Consider the following 18,313-nt stretch of genomic DNA (forward strand, 5'->3'; position numbering starts at 1 on the left):
AAAACAACACACCAAAAATGTTTCTTAAAAAAAAAAAAAAAAAAAAAAAAAAAAAAAAATTCTTTTAAAAAAAGTCCAAAAAAGTTCAAAAAGTCAGTAGGCGGCGGCGGCGGTGGAGGAGGAGGAGGAGGACCAGGTTATGATCAGGTGAGCTCGGAAAAGACATCAGAAAAAACAATGACGGGGAAGATGACACTTTTTTTTTTTGTGTGTGTTTGTTTTGGGGGAAGTTTTTTTTTGTGTGTTTGTTTTGTGGTTTTTTTTTTTTTTTTTTTTTGGGGGGACGCCACGGAGACATGCTAGGCAAACGATGAGCTATAACAGGCATGGAGATGGGTTGTTCTAAAAGGGGAAAAAAGAAAAAACAGGGGAGAGGAGAGAGTTACACACAGAGAGCAAAACACACCAAAACAGTCAACTTTCTGTAAAAAAAAAAAAAGAAAAAAAAAAGAAAAAAAAGGAAAATAAACAACAAAACAGCAACAACAAACAAACGGACAACGGCAATGCAGATTGGCAGAACACTGATTTCATTTTTTTAAGCTTATATTTCCTTCATATTTATCTATATATTGATGTCGACATGTAGACATTCACCCACAGAGAACAGAGAGCACACACAGCGGTATCCATCACATCCCTGATGGATCGACTGGGAGAAAAGATCTTTTTTTTTTTTTTTTTTTTCCCAATTGGAATAGGAGGGGGCGGGGCTAACGTACAAACAGAAAAAAAAAAAAAGAATTAAAAAACGCAGTAAAATATGAAATTAAGTCAAAAAAAGTATCGAACAGAAGGAAAATAAAGTGACGGATAGAGAGCGGTGAGAGGTGTATCAATGGATGAGAGACACAGAGAGGCTTTGACGGGTCGAACGGTGGCGAGGGGGTGGGGGGGGCGGGGCGTCGAGGTCTGAATGGCAGCGAGCGAAATGTGCGTCCTGATCGTGGTTTCTACACTAAAAAAAAAAAAAAAAAGCAAAACGAAACAAAAAAAATAAACAAAAAAAACACCAAAACTCAAACCCAATTCCACGAGACTTCTCCACAAGGGTCGATGAATGCTGTAATACTTTATAGGAGTCCAATAACTTAACGATAGGCAATAAATAAAATCCTTTTTTTTTTTTCATCTGAGGCAGTAAAAATGTTGTATAAAAATAGAACTGCTTTTTTTACAAATAAAATTTACAGGCCTGTGGCTTTCTGTACTTTGAATTTTTTTTTTTTTTAAATCTTTCAACAAACATCAAGTATTTTCAGATACCCCCTTAAACCCATAAACTCTTTTATTATTAGCAGTAGTAATATTATAGCCTTCATCAAATTCTGGATTTTACTTTTTTTTTTTGTTAGCATGCTGTTAATGTTTCAACAAAAGACCAATGTGATCTGACCCAAAAATTTGTTGGTAATTTTTTTTTTTAACATCTGAGAAATAAAAAAGTTTATTATTATTATTAGTTTTTTTTTAATTTTCACAAATACATTTTTTTAAACTCGTCTTCTTCGTGGTCGTTACGGCAGGATGACGTCGCCGCGGTCTAATACTGTAAAGAGGCAACTAAAGTTTTTCGCAGCCTTTTCGCTCCCGGGTCGCCAGCAGGCAGTAAGAAGGGCAGCGGCGGCCTGCAACCAACACCGCGGAGGTCAAAGGTCGAATGTGCATATCAGCTTGTTGGAAGTGAAAAAAAAAGAAGAAGAAAAAAGTAAAAAAAAAAAAAATAAAAAAAAATCGAACCCTTCACCGGGATTCAGGTTGATAAGAAGAGAGAGAGAGAAAATCAAAAATCAAAAAGTCATCATGTTTCCTTTTCACCTCAGTTCTGACTGAAACTAGTTCTCAAGAATGGATAACTGCTAAAAAAAAAAGGCAAAGAATAAAAATAATTAAAAAAAGCTACCTAAGAAGGCTACTTCCTTCCATTAAAATATATCTAAAAAAACAAAAAAACAAAATAAATTGCACAAAGTAATGGTGGTAATGGAAGCGTTCATGTGTGTCGAAAAAAATAAACCGTAATAAATAATACTTGAAAGATAAAACATAAAAATCTCCCCAAAAAAAAAAGCAAGAAAAAAGAAAAAAAGAAAGAAAAAGGAAAAACCAAGGCGTGTGTCTCCCTCAGAGTGGTTGTAGGTCGTCTCCCCCTCCCTCCCTCCCTCCTTCCCCTCCCCTCCCCGCCTCCCGTGTGGAGGAAGAGGCCGTGGCGCCGCTAAACTGTGTCTTGTTGTTTCTGTTGAGATTCTTTTGTTTCTGTGGGGGCGACTTACCCTAGCAGTGCTAACCTGGGGAGCAGATAGACCCTAGCGCTAAGATCAGTACGGCTTGCTGTCGTTCTTGGAGCGCTTCAGCTGCACTTTCAGCCGCTTCATGCCGATCTGGAAGCCGTTCATGGCCTGGATGGCTGCCTGTGCCGACACCGGATTGTCGTAGCTGACGAAGCCTGCGGAGGAGAGTCCAGAGCGTCAGGAGAAGGCGACGGCGCCTGTCGGCGTCACGTCGTTTACGTGACAACATTTTCAAGTGTGGATGGAAAGTGGCCGTGTTCTTAGGGAGCCTGTTTACACGACAACGGTGCTCGGAGCATTTCGAAAACGTCTACCAAGGTGGAACCCTTCAAAAAAAATAAGCTTGTAATTTGACACCAGCCTCATGCAGCTCCTCTTACATCTCGGAACGGTCTGAAACGTGAAGTGCTGCCACCCGGTGAGCCGAACACAATCTGAGACCATGGAGGAAATATAGAAAAGAAGCGGGAAGCCGTACCGAAGCACTTGCTAAGGTTTGTCTGTTTGTCGATGAAGACTTTGGCCGAGACCACGTTTCCGAAAGGCATGAACATCTGCAGGATGTCCTGGTCTCCGAACTCCTGGGGCAGGTGGTAGATGAACAGGTTGGCGCCTTCGGGACCTGGTGGGGCGACAGGCAGGGCGGACATGAGGCCCAGAGAGGCGGGCGGGGGGGGGGGGGGGGCTGTCATCATAGAAACGCAGCTCGAAAACGCTGCTCAGCACAATATCGCATAACCTTGGGTTTGTTATTGCTTTTAAACAGCGTTCTGCAATTGTGCCGAGCTTTCAACAAAGATGAAAGCTTTTGGTTTTTCATGCAATTATCGTACTTCGCCTCGCTAAAGTACCTCCCCGCTCTCGTGCTTTTGATTTATTCATTCTTTCAGCCGCACGCCGCGTCTCCTAAGAGGGGTCGGAGGTGTCCCTTCCACCGTCCCTTTATCGCCGATCCTCACAATCCCCGCCGGGCCGACCTCTCGCCGTTATTTAACGCGCTCTCCACGCAGAGACCGAGCTTTGTTTCCCCGCAGGGTTTGAACTCCCCGGACCGGCCGGCGGCTTCTTTACAAATTCGTCTGAACACAAACAAACGGCACGCAGCTCTGTTTGTTTGTTTGTTTTTCCAGACACTTCCTCGTCTGGTTTGTATTCGGCGGAAAGCTTTTCAGTGAATTTACTGCCGGTTTCTGTAAGGAGGCACTTCGTGAGCAGCTCACTAACCCAATTCTACACCTTCTCTTTCTCATAATGTGATATTTACGTGTAAATATAAGTGATATTGGGATTAAACACTGATGAGCCTCAAAATTAACTCTAAATAAAGTGGCAATTAGTCACATTTCTAGAGAATAAAGACGCTTTTGTTCGTAGCGTTAATCGTAGATTTTATTGCGTTCTCGCTGAGTCCATCGCACTGAGACATCATGAGCGTGCTGCAGGGTCGGTGTCTGGGTGTTCTGGCTGCCCGGCAGCTGCTGTGTGTTTTTTTGGGGGGTGGGGGGGGGGAACTCTCCGCCTCCCACTGAGCCGACATGCCGCCGGCGGCTACTGACCCTCTTTCTGGCTGCCAGCGGCCCCTTGCTGCTGCAGCAGGGACTGGCTGTAGAGGGTGGGCAGCGCTGCGGCGGCGTACTGCTGGATCCCTGAGTAAGCCTGCGTCAGCGCGTCCATGGTGCCCGCCGTCCCGTTGGTGAGCCCGGCGCCGCCCAGGCCTCCGTTTAGAGCCGCCATACCTGAGAGCATTTGAGCAACTTTACATAAAACCCAACAATAAAGAAAGAAGAGTGCACTTACTCATTAGCGCTCCCACCGAAGGTTGTGTTTTTAACCACACAGACACGCAAGACACCACGGGACGGCACACACACCGAAAGTTACACACACACACACACACACACACACACACACACGTCACGACGTGGAGAAGACATCGATACCAGACAGAGACGTCAGAACGCAGGACACACACACACACACAGAATAAGTATTAACACAGTCAAGTATGAGTGTAGCTGATGACAGCCAGAGCTGCAGGTATCTGCACGTAGCGTGCATGCACACACACACACACACACACACACCCACACACACACACAAAATTAACTAAATAACAATGGAAAACGTCCAAACAGTCAAATAGAAACACTTTTTTTTAACAGAAACAAACTTTTTCCAATCTAATAAGACAGTTTTTCCAAGCTGATTATGGGTTTAGTATTCTTTACATGATATATTCATTTTTTGTTGTTGTTTTTTTTTTTAACACACAAACCTGTATTTCCATTTTATAATGGCTAAATATTTGAAATATTTTGGTGTTTGAGTATTTCCTTCACATGGGTCCGTCTCATTTCATCTTGAGCGGGTAAAACAGCGTCATAATAACTTTAAACTGATATGAAAATGTCATATTGATTCTTTGATTGGCCTTCAAGGGCTGAATTCATCCTTGCAGAAGAAAACTGATCACTTTACGTGTTAATTTGTTATATATATATAAAACGAACACTGACAAATATTCAGTCAAAGAAAACGTGTCATTTTTAACTAACTGATGACCAAAAGAAGGAAAATATTTAAAGATGTCCTTTAAACAGCTTTAAACCCTCCTAAAAATGTTGGTTTTGGTTGGATTACAAACTGCTAAAAGGAGCTGACTGTTAACTTCTTGTGTTGCTGTCAGGTTTCAGAGAAATTGGAAGAACGAGCAGATTCTGAAGAAACTTTTAAAAAAGTTTGAACTTCAACTGAAAATCTTGCATGACAGGCCTGGAATGTTGAAACTGTTGTAGCATGAAGCCACGCGGCTCAAAATGAGCCAAATAACAGAAGAAGAAGAAGAAGAAGAAAACGAAGCAGATTCAGCATCAAATGTTTGAATTTCAGAGCTCGAACAGAAAATGTCCAATAAATGTAGCTCAGAGAGCTAATTCAATACGCGAGGTGCATTTAAATCCTCTTTTGAGTCGGGAGATTGAGTCGGTATCCTTAACCCAACAACCTGCGGGCCTTTTGCATTTCAGGATTTACAGAGTAGCCGAGCGCCCCCCCCCCCCCGCGGAGCAGATTATCTACCATACATCCAGAGTCAAACAAACAGCGAGGTGCGACTCCGTGTGCTTTTCCAGCCTGTGACGGCTCTCTTTAAGGGGTGGGAGACAGGCGCGTGCAGCGGGGGGGGAGGGGGGTGGGGGGGAGGGCGGAGGAGGGCGGTGGCGAGTTTAGAAAGTGGAGGAACGCAGCGGTAACACTCATTAGCTGCTTGTAACGGCTTAATACCGCGGCGGAGGGCAACTTGTCTGAGGAGGTCTGACATTGGCTCGGCGTCCTGTCGCCTCGCCGTCAGACACAGTGAAATAAATTATCGCCGCGGCGCTCCGGATTATAGGTCACTCATTTATTCAGGAATAATTGCACCGGTGACCTTTGCAATTCAATTAAGGACTTGGATGTGTTCAAATGAGGGCGGATGGATGAGGGGGCGGAGTGCGGGGAGAGGGGATGCACAGCAGCCCGTTTGGTTTGGGAGAGGCGTGTGTGTGTGTGTGTGTGTGCTGTGTTTCTGTACCTTGAGTATTGGTGGATATGATTTACACAGCGGATACAGCTCCGGCGATAAAGGTCAGAGGAGAATAATGTGGTGGAAGAGGCCGCGGCTACAGGATCTCCACTGTCATAACAGCTCTGATTAAGATCCCAGCGTCCGCGGCTCGACCAGAGGTCAAACCCAGGACACACACACACACACACACACACACACACACACACACACACACGCCACACAAATTCATCCCCAATCCACATTCTCAAGAAACCTTCAAGACTAACAGCATTCAGTGCTCCTGAAATTACCTTTCATCAACAAAACCCAGACGACCTTTCATGTCCGTCACACCACAAATTCATTTAGCGGATTGTTTACCTGTCTCGGGTATTAAACGTTACTTTCCAGATCTGTCATGCATTAAAAAAAAACAAAAAACTTTATTCTTCTTTTTTCTGGTTACAAAAAAAGCCATGTTACTTCAGTAATTTGCCAATTTAAAAAACATTTTTTTTGTAGCATTAAGTGAATTAAATTTGTTGCTAAAATTTCTCATCTCTGAATTTTTTTTTGGCATAAAGTCACAAATTACATTGTTGAGACTCCTATATCTTTAATTATTTTTGGCGATACAGTTTTAATTTGTTATTATAGATGATGATGATATTGAAATGTCAAGTTTTGACATAAATACCTACGGAAAAACAAACTATTTTATAGGTTGAAAAAAAATCTGTGTTTTTGACTTTGAAATATTAGATTTCATAAATTCAAAGGGAAAAACTGACATATTTTACTATTTGAAGGCCTGAAACGGTCACAAGAGTAAAGTTTCAGTGATATAAAATGGAAGACCATCTGGATCGTTGAGTTGCATTAACCACTCAGACCGGTCCAACATGATGTAGACATGACAGAAGACACAACGGCGACACTCAGACTGCGACTGCTGCGGGAAGCGACGAGCCGGCGCTCCGCCGGGACGGCACGCCGACGACCCGGGACACAACCAGGAAGCGGATGGAGCGATGGGGAGAAATGGATGGATGGCTTATCTCCGTGCGCATACTTGCTGGCTGCGGGCTACAGGCTGCACCGACTCGCCGGCCGCCATGTTGCCGCTGGGCGTGGACGGTGACGGGTGGAGGTGGGGGGTGGAGTGGCTGATGGCAGGGTGAATACTCACTGTTGACGCTACCTGCTAGTGCATTAATGTTGTTCAGGCCCACGGTGGCGCCTGCCAGGCCCTGCAGGGTGCCCAGAGAGGTCAGAGAGTTCATGGCGCCGGCGTTGGAGCTGGCCGTGGTGCCGGCTGCTGGGGGAGAGCGGAGGAGAGAGGGGAGGTGAGGAAGACAGAGAGAGAGAGTGCGAAGAGGAGGGAGGGGCGAGGGAGGACAGGAGACAGAGAAGCAGACGTGTTACACAGATTTCGGTGGCGTGAAGGTGGAGGCTTTCGGTGCCACGTGTAGCAACTTAGCACCAGTAGTTCGTCTACCGTTTACAGGGTTAATTTTGAAAAAAACGCATTAATAGCATCTCAACAAAGCGTGATATTGATTAAATTGGTTATATAATACAAATAAAAACACCTGCATGTCTCATGACTTGCTGTTTTTGACAAAAAGTCACAGATTTAATCGAAAACCATCTCTAACTTGCACGTCTTGTGAAACACAGATTCTTTTATAAAGTGTCATCCACACTCCGTGTGTAATCAAAGTGAGTCTGACATTTGGGCTTTTTTTTTTTTTTTTTTTATATTCAAACAAAGCCACGTTGAAATCATCTTTACTGGTTTCTGAGGGGAGAGTTTAACCTTCAGATTTACAAACGAAACAATGCAGCTGCGACGGAATGTTTGCAGACATGACTGTCCTTCGAGTGCACGGGTTCTGCTTGATGCTGGGAGGCCGGCGCAGGAGCTGAAAAGTAGATCTGGAGGAGGCCAACTCCTCGTTGCTCCTCTAATGATTCTTCGGGGTTGATTTCACAGTACGCTGATGCTTAAAAATGCTACAAGCAGCACCTTTAATTAACCTTTAATTAACAAGCCGTGGCACCTCGAGCTGCGTGGAACAAACCTCAGAGTAACAGGCGGATGAACAACAGAGCGCTGCGTGGTTTGTTTTGACTCACAGAAGCAAGTGGAGGATTCAAGCTCGTAACGTAACAGTGCTTAAATACGAAAAAAACAAACAAAAAAAAAAAAAAAAGAAAAAAAGAAGCAAGAACCATCCAGAAAAGCAGACATGTACACAAAAAAGCAAGAAGACGGTCTGAAAATCTGTTCCGAGGTTTTTTTTTTGTCGTCACCAACACTGAAATAACAACAGACACAACGAGTGAACACCGACACACACCCACACACACACACACACACACATACACCTTGAACACAAACTGATGTGAAATGTGGAGCCACGCGTGACGGTGATGTGGCGGGAAGATACGAAAGCTGGCGACCCCGGTAAATAAAGGAGGACGACAACAGCCACCAACAAGAAACCAGAAAAGAAACAAACCAAAGGAAAAAAAAAAAAGAAAAAAAGAAAAAAAGAGAGGCTTGATTTCTCGGACTGCCCTCACGGAAGCCATGCCGACAAAGCAGGGTCACCGCCGAGCGCGTGAAGAGATGATGTGGCGAAAAGGAGCGCCGTGTCGGCACACAGAGCGAAGGAGCAGAAGAAAGAAGCCGGTCTGTCTCCATGCAGAACGGTCTATATTTATCAAACTGGCGTGACGCTCTCAGTCTCACATGCAGCACAGCGCCGCTCGTTCGCAGCGAGGAGCTCAACCTGGACGACTCAAGGTTGGACTGACATTCAGAGTCAAGAGAGAGAACGACAGCGAGAGAGAAAGCGAGAGAGAGAGCGAGAGAGAGAGGTAGGTGACGAAGAGAGGGGGTTCTGGGCCGGGATAAAGGAGGGCGAGGTACGGAGAGAGGATGAGCGAGGCGGAGGCGGGACCTCCAGGAAGTGGGATGAAGAGAGGAGTTTTTCATATTCATGCTTTGTCGGGAGCGCGCTCCGAAAAAGACAGAAAAAAGAACAAAAAGAGAGAGAGAAAGAGAAAAGCAGGGTTGGTGGAGCGAGGCCGAACCGACATGAAAGGGGAGGATGATGGAGCAGAAACATGGAGCTTGTCAAACGGAGGGCAGCAGCGAAAGACGAGGGCAACGAGAGGGAACAGAGGAGGAGGAGGAGGAGGAGGAAGAGGAGGAGGGAAAATCTGAAGGTGGAGATATTACGGCCATGGTTACACGACAACGTTTCAGGTGACAACGCATCGTTTTCACGTTTTCATTTTGAAAATGATGCCTGTTGAAGACGATGTGGTACACAGGTTGGGCCACTGGTGGGCGCCGTTTGTTTTTTGGAATGAATCGACACACGTGTGCGCCGAGAACAACACACTGAATGGACAGACCGCCGAGTGGGATTGTTGTTTAGTAGTCTCTGAAACTACCAAGTTTCCACGGAGACGGAGCCAAAGCGTTTTTCACAAAGGTCCACGGTCAGAGCCTTTCTCAGAAAGCTGCGCTTTCAGTGGCGAGGACCGCCGCCGCTGTGTAAACAAACCCCCAAAAACGCAACGCAAATTCTGCGTTTCCACTTGAAATCGTTGTCGTGTGAACGAGACCTGAGCCCGAAACAGACTCGGACATCTCCCTGCTAATGCAGGTTTGCCGATACAGGCCAATGCCGATGCTGTCGTCTGAAGGACGGAGTCGGTTCTGCTCCTCATCCAGTGAAGAGTTCAGCAAAATAGTAACTGTGAAGACACCAGCTAATGCTAACCGTGAGACAGGGGCGGCACAAGGAGACAAATGAGCAACAACATGACTGAAACCGTGTTACCAATCACGTAACACTCAAAGTCGTGGCACAGCACAACACAAAACACACACAAACACACACAGGTGCAGCCAAACGGCTGTCCACCAGGGGGCGACAACAACCACTGTGTTCAAAGTTTGCTCTCCGAGCGCAAATGAAAATAAAACAAGGAGGGCAATAAGACAGAACCGGCTGGACACATGGAGGCACGCACAGTAATACACACACATGCACACGCGCGCACGTACACCACAGTGAGTGGATCGCTGAGTGGAAGGAGGTGGAGGGAAGGCGGCGCACCGACGCGACAACGCCGGGCAGGGTGGCGGTCGCTGGGTACACACACCGTGTGGGGCGGGGGAGGGGTCGACAACACTGACGGCGGTCTGAGCGGATGGACGTGAGCCGGCAGCGATGGTCGGCTGATGGCGGTGGTCATGGAGGTGGGAGGGAGGAGGAGGGTGGTGGTGGCGGTGGCGGGCGACAACACTGGCAATGGCAAAACGGTGGAGAGCGGAGGCGGGCGTCGCGGCTGGGCCCCTCCCCCTACCCCGGAGTGGCTGCGGCGTTACCTGGGCTGGCCAACGCTCCCAGGGAGGCGGCGTTGGAGGACAGGGGGTTTGCGGTGGAGGGGCTGGCCGAGTTTTGGGCTGCCGCCGCCGCCGCCGCTAAAGTGGCCAGGTTCTGCAACTGCAGAGCACTCATACCTGGAGAGAGGAGCCAGAGAGGGGTGGTGTCAAACCTGGGCAGCGAGGCTCGAGCTGCGACTTGGGGAGGGGGTGGCGGGGGGGGGGGCGGAGGCGGACGGGATGATAGAGGGGGGGCGTCGTTGGCGAGGGCATCCTGAAAGTGGGTCCTCGGCGGCGTTTTGCGAGGAGGAATCTGCAGCGTGTGGAGGCAAAACAGTGCAGCAGCAGCTGATCTGGCTAATAAGTCCCACATGTGTCTGAATGAGGAGAAGCAGCTGCTGTTGTTGTGCTGTTTAGGTTTGCCGCGTTTCTCCCAGGCAGAAATAATCGCAGTGATTTTGTTAAACTCTTTATTTTCTTTTTTTTTTTTTTCTTCTTCTGTTTTGGGGTAAAGCTCAGCGGAGAAGCCTCAGAAAATACAGAAGGAAACTGAACAGTTTTAGACTCGCTCTCAAGGCAATTATACCGTTTTAAAAAATTAAACGGCGGCTCCTTCCTCACCCGGTTAACTTTTACTTGTATAAATAAAAGTGAACGCACAATATTTACACGATTGCATCATTATTGGAGCAAAGCTATCAAGTTTGACGGGCATTGCTCCAGTTAGACAAACTAAAATAATGATCTCCCACAAGATTGTAATTATGACGAATCTTATGCAATACCAATTAATCATTATAATAAGCCTGGAATTAACATTTCCAATTAGTGGAATGCATTATGTAAATGTATTCACATTCTATTAAGAAACAACTTTAAAAATCTTTTAATGTTGATTAAATTAACAATAACCTCAAACATATAAATATAATCCTGTAAAGTAAAATTAACTTGGAAATAACTATTCAGTTTGTTTCACAAATCAGTTCTTAGCTCATGAAATAATCACTAAACTAACAAAAACAACAGTAATTTGAATGATTAACTGGGATATTTATCTTCTGAAGTACTGAGGACTTGACTCTGAACTAATCGAAGTGCAGCATTGATAATCTATAGATACAAATGACTTATCTAAAAATAATGAAGTAGATAAAATGGAGAAAATAACCTGTCAAAAAGAAAACTGAATAAAAAAAATTGAATTTAAATAAGTATATCTCAAGATAAGGAAAGAAACTGGAGGTTGAGCTTCAGTCTCGATGTTAAATGAGCAAAACGTTTCGCTTTAGACTAAATTCTCTGAGTCTGAGTGTATTTCAGGACCTTGGAGAGCGGAATCCTCCTCACTGTTCATCTTCTCTCTGGCATTAGCATACGGGCCTGCGCTTAAGAATAATTAATGACTGCATGCCAACACCTAAATGATGGCGGGGCAGAGGCTATAAAACACTGTGTGTGAGAGTGTGTGTGTGTGTGTGTGTGTGTGTGTGTGTGTTATGAGGTGTCAGAATCAAACCTCCAAAAGCAAACAGTCATCAGAGCAGAAAACGGCGTCTTACCACAGGAGAGGTTTCGTCCTCTGACTCGCGGAGTTGTTGGAGTTAATAACAAGGGTGTGGACACTGTCGATGTGAGGTGTATGTGTCGTATATACAGTCTGGGTGTATATACAGAACCATGGGAGTACACACACACACAAGCGCGCACACGCGTGCGCGCGCACACACACACACACGAACGCACAGGCACACACACACATACAAATAAGACACACAGAACGAGACGCCATGAAGAAGATCCATCTTGTCTGACACCGCGGTGAAGGGCTGGAGGTTGGAGCTCCCAAACAAAGACATCCTTCACCCAGACAAGCAGGCTGAACGCAGTCAGCGACAACAGACGGCTGGACTCACTCCTCTGATCGGTAACACTCAATATGGAGAGTTCCGAAACGGGAGAACCACCACGCTTTCAGCCGAAATCCCATTTCACTGTTTTCAGTGGCGAAAGAAGCGAAAGAAGCTAAAGACCGGCGAGCGCCATCCTGACACACTTATCCTGATCTACAGGCGAACTGGCATGTTCGAAACTTTAGCACTTCCACTCAGACACACTTCAACTGATATCCAGGAAATGTTTTCATTGCTTTAGAAGTAAAAACAGAAACAATTCTCCATTTTTCCACAGCGAATGTGATCAAAAAAGAAAAAAAAAGGAATGAAGCGTTTGTCTCTCTTGTTTCCCCGTTTCTTTTCTTAGATTGAAAAATGCACCTGAAGCCAGAACCAATCATGTTTCCAAAGCGATTCGCCCGGAGTTTCTGCGCTCCGTCAAAAAGCCGAAGCGTCTTCGTGTTTCAGAGCGAGGCGCCGGGGCCGGCGCCGCCCGAGCTGCGGAGGGACGAGACGAGCAGGTGGAGGCTGTTTCTGAGAGCTCATCCAGACACACTCATCCAACAACAGGGCTTTTTCTATTTTTTTTTTTTATTTTCCCACAATGCAGACCTTCTCCTCTGCAGACTGTCTGATTCGATCAAGACTGTTTCCATCCGTTAAAAACAGATTTGTGAAAGGATGAGAGCTGAAAATGACCTGCTGCACTCGCTTCCTGTCTTTGGTTTGAATCTGGACTCTTGGTTTACATTCCTCTTCTTCTTCTTCTTGTTACTTTTTACAGACTCTTAATTCCTCCCCTCCTCCTCCTCCTCCTCCTCTGCTTCTTGCCTTGTCTCTTCACTTTTCCCTCTCACTCCCTTCGTCTTCTCTCTCGCCCTCTTTCCACTCTGTTTTTTTACCTCTCTGCCCTTTTCACTTTCCCTTTTCTTTCCCTCACCTTTCTCTCTGTCACTCTGTACCCTTTCCCTTCCTCTCTTCCCATCTCTCCACCACCTCATCCCCTCCTACTCGACCTTTTTCTTGTCTATCTCTCATCTCCTCTCCTGTTTTCCTGATGTCAGAGGCGACTCGGCACCATCTTTCTCTCTCTCTCTCTCTCTCTCTCTCTCTCTCTGTCTGCAGCCTCTTTCCCTTCCCCTCATTCTCTCATTCCCCCGTTCTCAAAGCAGCTCTACACCAATTCTTCCTTGCATTTGTCAGAGGCTATCTCCCTCATTGAACCTACATTTCCAAGACAGTTATAAGGCGGAAAAAAGAGGAGCAGGCAGGAGATAAAAATAACTGGGTTAGAGAGGAATAAAGCGGAGAGAGAGAGAGAGAGCGAGCGAGCGATAGCACGAGACAAATACACTCCAGTATCCGGGCTGTGCAGATGGTGCGTGAGTGTGTGAGTACACGTGCGTGCCTGTGTGTGTGTGTGTGTGTGTGTGTGTGTAGCTTGTATGGCGCAGCCCGGCTGCACCAGGCTGGCGTTGGCTGCGTCTAATTGAATGCTCATTGGTGTAATTGAAGCCTCTCAGCTCCGCGGCTCCTCGTGTTAAAGACTGGGACCAGATGTCATTCAGCTGTCTCACAACTCCTGCCAATCACTAATGCTCCCTCGCTCTCTCTCTCTCTCCCTCGTTCCTCAACGATCGCAGATGAAACGACCAACAGATCTCCACATTCAGGCCTGTTTACACAACGTTTCAAGTGAAAACGCATCGTTTTTTTTTACCTTTTTAATTCAGGAATGTTTCACGTTTAGAAATGCCGTCGGTCGTTCCAGTACTGAAGCCACACATACCCACACACACACACACACACACACACACACACGTGTGTGCAGAGAACAATCTGGACTGGGAGTCATGACCGTCTGGAGGCCGCCATATTTGTCGCTGTCCCTCTACTGAGCATGTGCAGAAGAACTGTTTACTACGGTTAAGGCGCAGAAAGCAGCGCCGACAGGAACCCAAAACGTGACGTAGGTTCTGCGTTTTCACTTGAAACCGTTGAGCCTCGCCTGCTGCTCTGCACCCAAAACACCATATTCAGAAGAGAAAAGAATAATACAGGAAAAAATGATTAATAACCTTTGAAATAACCGCACTTAAACCGCAAGGCTCAGAGGAGCACGACAGAGAACTCTGCCCCCTCGCCCTCCTTATTCTCTCTTCGTGACTTCCTGTTTCTTTTTTTCTTCGTCTTCTTCGCTGCCAACTGACTAAACAACACACAATTAAAAGATGACGCCTCACTGCCACACGGGCAGAACAAAAGTAGAAGAAGAAAAGTGTGGAAGGAGGCGGAAAGGTGAGATGAAGAAGCTGTGATTATCAAGGGTGGGAGGTGGAAAAGTATCTGAAAGAAGAAGAAGAAGAAGCTTAAAATAAAGAGTTGAATGGAAAGAGGGAGAAGAAGTCTGAGACGACGAGCACGAGTATCCATGAGTGCGGCAAAGACTTAAATAACCTAAATTTAAAGTCTTAAAAATTATATTTCTTAAAGACAGAGATCTTATCTTGTTCGACGTTTAATAGGAGAGCTCCTCGGCACGCTCAGGGCTTTAGATTAGTGCAGAAACTGGGTTAATACAATATGCATTTTTCATTGCAGCAGCCTCACTTTGGAGAATTACTGTCCCACACCACTTTATTTCTCCTTGTGTCCTTCTTACTCATTTAAAAACTTCCACCGGTTCCAGATCGGGGAGGCTGAGGACCGCTGCGGCGCTCAAGTTTCTCCAAACGGGAAGAAACGCTGAAGAGGCTCAATGATGATGAGGACGAATGTGGATAAACTGCCACAACTACGCTGCTTCTTTGGCAGATTTGTGCGTACGGAAACATTTGTATTTGCGGACGACGGTCTCACTCGGACGCTGAAGCTGAATTCCACATTCCAGAAAGACATGACTTCTGACTTTTGAGTGAAAGTTTTCGGTTTGATAAACAAGGATCTTAATAGTCTTTACTGAAACTGTTAAAAACTAGGAGGCAGGAGATTTAGGTTAGTCAGGTTAGATTGTGCTTTTTGTCTTAAAGGTAAGGTAAATCTATAAAATTAGGTTATAATTTAAAAAATTTTAATATAAAAGGTAACTTATAGGTAACAATTATAAAAAAAAAATTAACAAACTGAGAATAAATACTGTCAATATATTTGATTTATGACTAAAGAGGTGAAAGAGGAGCTAAAACAGAAGAAGAAACGAGCTAAACGCTGCATGTGGATGTGAGAAAAGACAAGAAGCAGAATGAAAGAGGTATTTTCGAGTCAAATGTTGGTCTCAGACTGAATCTCCTCCAAGGCTTTAAAGAGAAACTGATAGAAATGTCAGGAAACATGAGAACTGCCCACGGTCTGCCCTCCTACTGCTCACTTCCCCGGCTTGATTTCTTAATTCTCATTCGGGCCGACGTGCTGCAGCTCGACTCGGCTCTGAACCTGCAGCTGCCTTTCACGCGCGGGAGCGCGGCGGACGGGGCAGTAGATGGCGCCAGCCTGCAGAGAACGGCGTCCGGGGGAAAACGCCAGCCCCACTTCTGCACCGCGGCTCTGCACTGCCGCCGCCGCCGCCGCCGCCGCTCTCTGTGATTCATCCATCCCTGACAAAGCCGCGGCGCTACTGTTACACGCCCAGGGCACCGCTCTTGTCTGGCCTCATTAAAAGATCAAGACAAATCTCAGGAACAGTTAATAAATCTTCAGGGCAAAGATCTCTCTCTCTCTGTTTTTAACTCCAACCACGCGAGTTCATCTGTTATGCTCTTTGGTCGTCTTTTCAGAAGTCTGCGGAAAAAAAAAAAAAAAAACAACAGAAAGGCGCAACAAAGAGTCCACGGCGTCTTTTTTTTTTTTTTTTTTTAAAAAGAGGATCAGTTGAGTGATTTCTTGACTTACCGGCCATCTGCTGGATCCCGCTGAAAGCTCCGAGGTTACCGGAGGAGGTCGCCTGCTGGAGCAACTGGAGGAAACAGAGGAGAGAGGAAGAGAGAGAGAGAGAGAGAGAGAAACGCCGTGAGCCGGGGACGGAAACCAAACGGTCAGCACATGTATTCACAACAGCACGTCCACAAACTGACAGCAGTGGGCGTCAAACACATTTCAGGGCCAGACCGGGAAAACGCTGCAACGACAACCTTTATTTTAAACTTGTCTTTGTGTTGACACAGCGTGTACGTGACGAAAACCAAACAATTAAGACTGAAAATCACTGAAATCTCAGTTTTAATGCTTGAAAATACAGCGAGAATGCTAGTTTGCTAGCATTCATGGTAGCATCACCGATATCTCAGTTTGGGTCTCAGTGTTGTGCTTTAAAGGAATAAATTGAAAAATCAAAATCTTCTGTAATATTCCTACCATCTGCTTGGTGGTTTCACGGGCCGGATTTTAGTCTCTTACGGTTCGGTTTTGGCCCATGTGCCTTATGTTTGACACCCCTGGTTTAGAGTCCGCTAAGTCATGAGACACTTGTTAACGACTAACCCAGTTTGTGCAGAGTTAGGAGGAAAAAAAAGAAAAGATGTAGAACAGCAGAAATTCATTCATTTGGCCTTAATTCAAACAGTTTAGCCTTAATCTGAAAGAGCATTTTCTATTTTATCTCCTTTTTATAAGTTTACAGTGACTACCGCCGCCTGCTTCAGCTCAGACATCAGCATGGCCGCCATCTTGGATGAGGACACACTTGTCTTGCACAGTATTAGAGAAGTCATAAAGTATTTCTCTTCCATTCGATAATTATACTCAATTCTGCAGTTTTTTTTTTTTTTAATTGAAACTATTAGTCAGCATACTTTGGTCCATCTGTTTTTGAAATAAAGCCAAGTTTTCACACAGTCTATACCTAAATTAACTTGTTATTACTTTATTAAATACACATTTGCACTGAAAAACTGTGAAAAGATTGCAAGGAAATTGAGAAATGTTTAAATCAGCATGGCCGCCATCTTGGATGAGGACGTGTTTCTTCTCTTCACACAGTTACAATAATCCTCATTTTACGACCCGGTTTGGTTTGGTACCAACAGCAGACATGAAGTAGTGATCCAGAATGCTGTAATGTTTTTAAAAAAATCCCGTTTTTGATAAAATACTGAACGCAGATGGGATCAATATTGGTTATTTCAGCTATTCGGGTCACGACGCAGCTTGTTTTATCCCTGCACTTCCATAAAGAGGAACCTCACAGGCTCAAATGGGTTTAACTCCTCCAATCCAGGTCGAAATGCAACTTATTGATCTGTATTTAGTGCTCATTTTATCATTCATTTTACCATCTCAGCTTCCCGCATTAAATATTTTTCAATGAAATCAATATTTGGAGTGAAATCTTCATTTGAGAACTTGTGAACCGGAGTGCAGATCCAACAAAAGTCCTACTTCAGGAAGTCCTCTTATTGCACCGATGAGTAAATGAGCCGCTAATACAGTTTGATCTCTCCTCTAAGCAGACGCAGTTTGTATTCCTCCACGATTCTCGCCGACAAGTTGAGCATGAAAGCTCCAATCTGAGCGACTAATTAGATTCCCAAACAAAAGTGGAATACTGATTCCGTCGAAAACCTCTTCGCTCAAAGACTCGAATTAACAGAAAATTAACATCTTGTTTCCATTGTGCGCATTATTTTCACTTTCTTCCCGAATCTAGTCGAGTTTTCAGTGTTTTCTATAAATCAGCGAAGAGTAAAGGAAGCAGTTTGTTTTCCCTCCAGACTATAGAGGAAGCATTTTAAGGGAAGTTTGAGTTGTTAATTCAGACGTTTAGAAAGAAAAAAGCATTTTCTTCAGGGTGAAATATTCACAGGTGGACAGGGAGGAGAATGAGGAGTCTGAAAACCAAGGAAAAGCCACTTCAGGTCTGATTATTTAAATCGAGCGGATGAATTTCGGCTGCAGATCGAAGCGATGATTCCCAAAAAGCATCTTCAGTTCAGCCTCAAACATTATGATGCAAATAACCCACAAAATGAGCATTTCAGGTGTCTGATATCTGAACGTTTAGGAGGTAAATTCCAACATCTGAAGGGAGGAATCAGAGGTTTTACAGGTGATGTTGTTGTTTTAAATACAGAAGAAACTCCTGATTCTACTCAGCAACAAGTTCACCTTAATAAATCAGAATTTTCAAAGAAATACACCTGATCCATGAAGAAAAACATTGCTTAAATATTAATTTAGCAAA

The 18,313-nt window shown here is 45.1% G+C and overlaps 1 protein-coding gene across 23 annotated transcripts in view; it reads right to left on the reverse strand.

The window, feature by feature from the left end:
• Window positions 1-229: 229 nt before the first annotated feature.
• Window positions 230-18,313, reverse strand: part of celf2 (cugbp, Elav-like family member 2) — a 196,112-nt gene continuing 178,028 nt past the window's right edge. For 5 of the 23 annotated variants that reach the window (XM_030112965.1, XM_030112948.1, XM_030112952.1 and 2 more), the window contains 6 exons: window positions 16,027-16,090; window positions 10,247-10,381; window positions 7,025-7,150; window positions 3,848-4,045; window positions 2,770-2,913; window positions 2,240-2,446 (listed from right to left, as the gene is read on the reverse strand). In XM_030112965.1, the coding sequence (XP_029968825.1) occupies window positions 2,319-2,446; window positions 2,770-2,913; window positions 3,848-4,045; window positions 7,025-7,150; window positions 10,247-10,381; window positions 16,027-16,090 (795 nt within the window). In that variant the 3' untranslated portion in view covers window positions 2,240-2,318. Of the gene's footprint in view, window positions 343-2,239; window positions 2,447-2,769; window positions 2,914-3,847; window positions 4,046-7,024; window positions 7,154-10,246; window positions 10,382-16,026; window positions 16,091-18,313 lie in introns of those variants that run through there. The other 18 variants (XM_030112960.1, XM_030112957.1, XM_030112964.1 and 15 more) reach the window with 11 other exon arrangements.

The sequence above is a fragment of the Salarias fasciatus genome, chromosome 17 (assembly GCF_902148845.1).
Source record: "Salarias fasciatus chromosome 17, fSalaFa1.1, whole genome shotgun sequence".
Taxonomy (NCBI): domain Eukaryota; kingdom Metazoa; phylum Chordata; class Actinopteri; order Blenniiformes; family Blenniidae; genus Salarias; species Salarias fasciatus.